General features: G+C 46.1%; 1 protein-coding gene across 1 annotated transcript; it reads right to left on the reverse strand.

The window, feature by feature from the left end:
* Positions 1-286: 286 nt before the first annotated feature.
* Positions 287-2,138, reverse strand: H6S33_005264 (uncharacterized protein; the record flags this gene model as incomplete). The annotated part of the gene is made up of 2 exons (XM_044836631.1): positions 287-880; positions 996-2,138. The coding sequence occupies 2 exons, from the start codon at positions 2,136-2,138 to the stop codon at positions 287-289; spliced, it is 1,737 nt and encodes a 578-aa protein (XP_044690477.1).
* Between the last annotated feature and the right edge of the window lie 877 nt (positions 2,139-3,015).

The raw sequence follows: 3,015 nt of genomic DNA on the forward strand, positions 1-3,015 counted from the left end.
ATCTGACACATTCTTCAAGATTTTCACGTAGGTATGAGATCATACTTATATCATACAACTGTTTTCAATTGATTGTAAATTGAGCTTCTCAGACTCTATTGATACAGTACGAAAAAATGAGAACCAAGGGAAGGGTGCCGTCCTAATACACTGTTGATCCATAAAACAGGATTACATATAGCATCAAACCCACGCTAGAGACTTCCTACTCTTCAGTCCAAGTAACAACCATAGCTGAACAACATCCATCTCCTGATTCACAATCACCCGCAATCGCCCTACCACTCTAGAACAATGGTATCTCGCACTCAATATTGCGAAGACATGAAGCTTTAAACGCCGTAACCCAACTACCCACGGTACCAGGCTCGTAGTTTCCAGGGATTTTCAACACCTCTGCCTGAAAAGGATGCCCGTCATAGTTCATGAGCGCATACCGAAAACCCTGTGGAGCACGCCAGTGGACACCACACATATTTCCGCGGTGACCACAAAACATAACACCGTCGCCCAAACTTTCTTGAGGATTACAAGGAGAGACACCTTTGGTGATTCGGTAGGTTTGCGAGAGACGCAAGTCCGGGTTGTTAGCTAAAACTCCGTAAGACGCGATGGAAAATGTCAATGGAAGCGCCTTGAAGGAAATGAGCATTAAGCACATGCCAATCTCCAAGTGAGTGATCTGAGATCTTGACCCCTCAGATTCCTCTTCAGGATCCCCGTCGACCGTTTCGGTTTGTATTAACCATGAAGGGCAAAGAGGGGTGATGTCATCCGCATAACCAGGCTCTGAAAACCAGTTCCGATTATCGATTCCAAATAGCTCCACGTAAAGATGTTTGAGGTGTTGGAGCTCACGAAACTTTGAGGGTGTGTTGGTCTGTGTAATAATATCCGTTAGAATCCAGTTTGGTCAGCGGGGGAGGAAAGGAGGGTGAAGGGGTGAAGGGTCGAGTAAATAATTATACAAGGAGGTGAGGACAGTCACAACATACGTATTCTTCCATTCTCACACCAATTCTAAGCTCCTCTAATTCTGGACACACTTGAGTGAGTTTCACAATATCGCGACAGTGCATAGTCAGTGCCGATGCCCTATTTCTATAGCCCTCGCATAGACACAATACCTTCAACGTATCTCCATGCTTTCCTACTACCTCGACAATATCTACCGCATTGATCACGTCCGCATTCGGGTCGATCTCTCTGTGATATAATACGTACAATTTTCTCAATCTATCACATGCATTTATAATCTCTAGCACTTGACTCGGGCACAGGGTAGCACTCAGAGTTGTCAGAGTTGAAAGGCGGCCAGTTCTTAGTAGGCCAGCTGGAAGACCAGGGCAAACAGTTTCATGTACCAGTTGCAGTGACTCCAGGGCACTAAACCTTACGACCTTTGCTAGAGCTATTATAGTGGTCAACTTGAAAAAGCCAAGGCGAAGATGCTTCAGCATATCAATCGATACAGTACCCCTAAGCATTTTCACGATGTGTTCCTCGGCGTTAATAACACCAACCCTACGGAACGTCAGGTGCAAGGTTTCAAGGCTTCCAGCAGATGGGCGTATGAGATTCCTTTGGCCACCAACATTTGCCGTTTCGCCGTCGTCGGTGCCATCACAGTACACAGTAAGTGATTTGAGTCTAACGTCTTGAAAGCTTGACTCCAAATGTGGGGCACACATGGGGCCGTTTGCGGAGCAGGCGATATGAATGAGGTTCGGGAGTCCGCCGATTATATTCGCTAAATAAGTGCTCCCATCTGACGGCTCCCAAATAACTTTCTCTATATTTACCATCTCTCGTGTAGCTTCATTGAGAAGCGGCCATAATACGGCTGCCTCTGGTGTTATGTTATAGCCACCGAATATTTTAAGCTTTTGCACCCATCCTGGATTCACCATTCGATTCGCCGGTGCACGGAGGAGCTCATCGAGTTGTCGGGTTATTGGGATATCATTCTCAGCTACCAGTATGCGCACCGAGTGACGTTGTACGCGGGAAAGGAAGGGGAAAATTTGGAGGAGAAAGTTTCTATTGCCGCAAACGATGATCTCCCGATAGAGAACTGGAGCTGATAGTTCATAAAACAAACGATTGACACGGCAGAATACGGCGATATTACTAGCCATTGAAGGTCCAACGCTTATATTTCTGTTTGTTAGAGCCGTGGGCTCCTGGATTATATAGAGGAGAGAGTTAGACGGCTCTAAAAGTGTGTTCCACATGCCGGTGAGGCGGGGGAGAAGAAAAAGGGGAAGGGGGGGGGGATGTGCATACGATTGCGTGTTCAATGCATCTAGCAATTATCTCTACTGGTAAGTAAGGTATCATTCTTTACTTCTCCGTACTCGAATCGAGGGTATATGGGTGTATGATAATTATCTATTGGGATGTTGGTAAGATGTGAAGAGAGGATGTTCATGGGGCCGGCATGGGTACGCTGGGTGTTTAGATTTGCATGTGAGTAACTGGACAAGTAGTGTGTCTACTTATACGTACCATACTCCGATCAGCAACAAGAGATCAGGTAACATGCGGCTCGGCTTTGCGGATCTGTGTACAGCGGCCCTACATGTATCTAAGCGGGCCCAGGAGTAAGGTTCTTTATTGCATGCCATACAAAATCGAACTCTTCCGCAATACAGCGTAAAAGTACATGTACGTAGACTACACGTAGAGCTGAGTATCAGTCCTTCCCTGGATTTTCTGTTGCAGCTTCTGTAGGCAAAACCCACAACAGACATGGTGTACCAGAGAACTGCATGCATGCACCACTGGGTATACATGACGTATTGAAAAGCTTTCAGTTAGGTATGTGTGCACGCCTGGCTCGAAAGGGATATTCCGGCCAGAGTCTCAGATATATATACATGTGTGCTATAATACACTTCTCTGTCACATATGTGTCTCGTTACAATTGTCTCTTGGTTTTAATGCCAGCAGGGAACGCGCGCTAGTGTGCAGTATTTTCTCGAGCTTATGTATCCCGATAATCGACCCCAGAAT

This window comes from Morchella sextelata, assembly GCF_020137385.1.
Source record: "Morchella sextelata strain SCLS chromosome Unknown scls_19, whole genome shotgun sequence".
Lineage (NCBI taxonomy): Eukaryota > Fungi > Ascomycota > Pezizomycetes > Pezizales > Morchellaceae > Morchella > Morchella sextelata.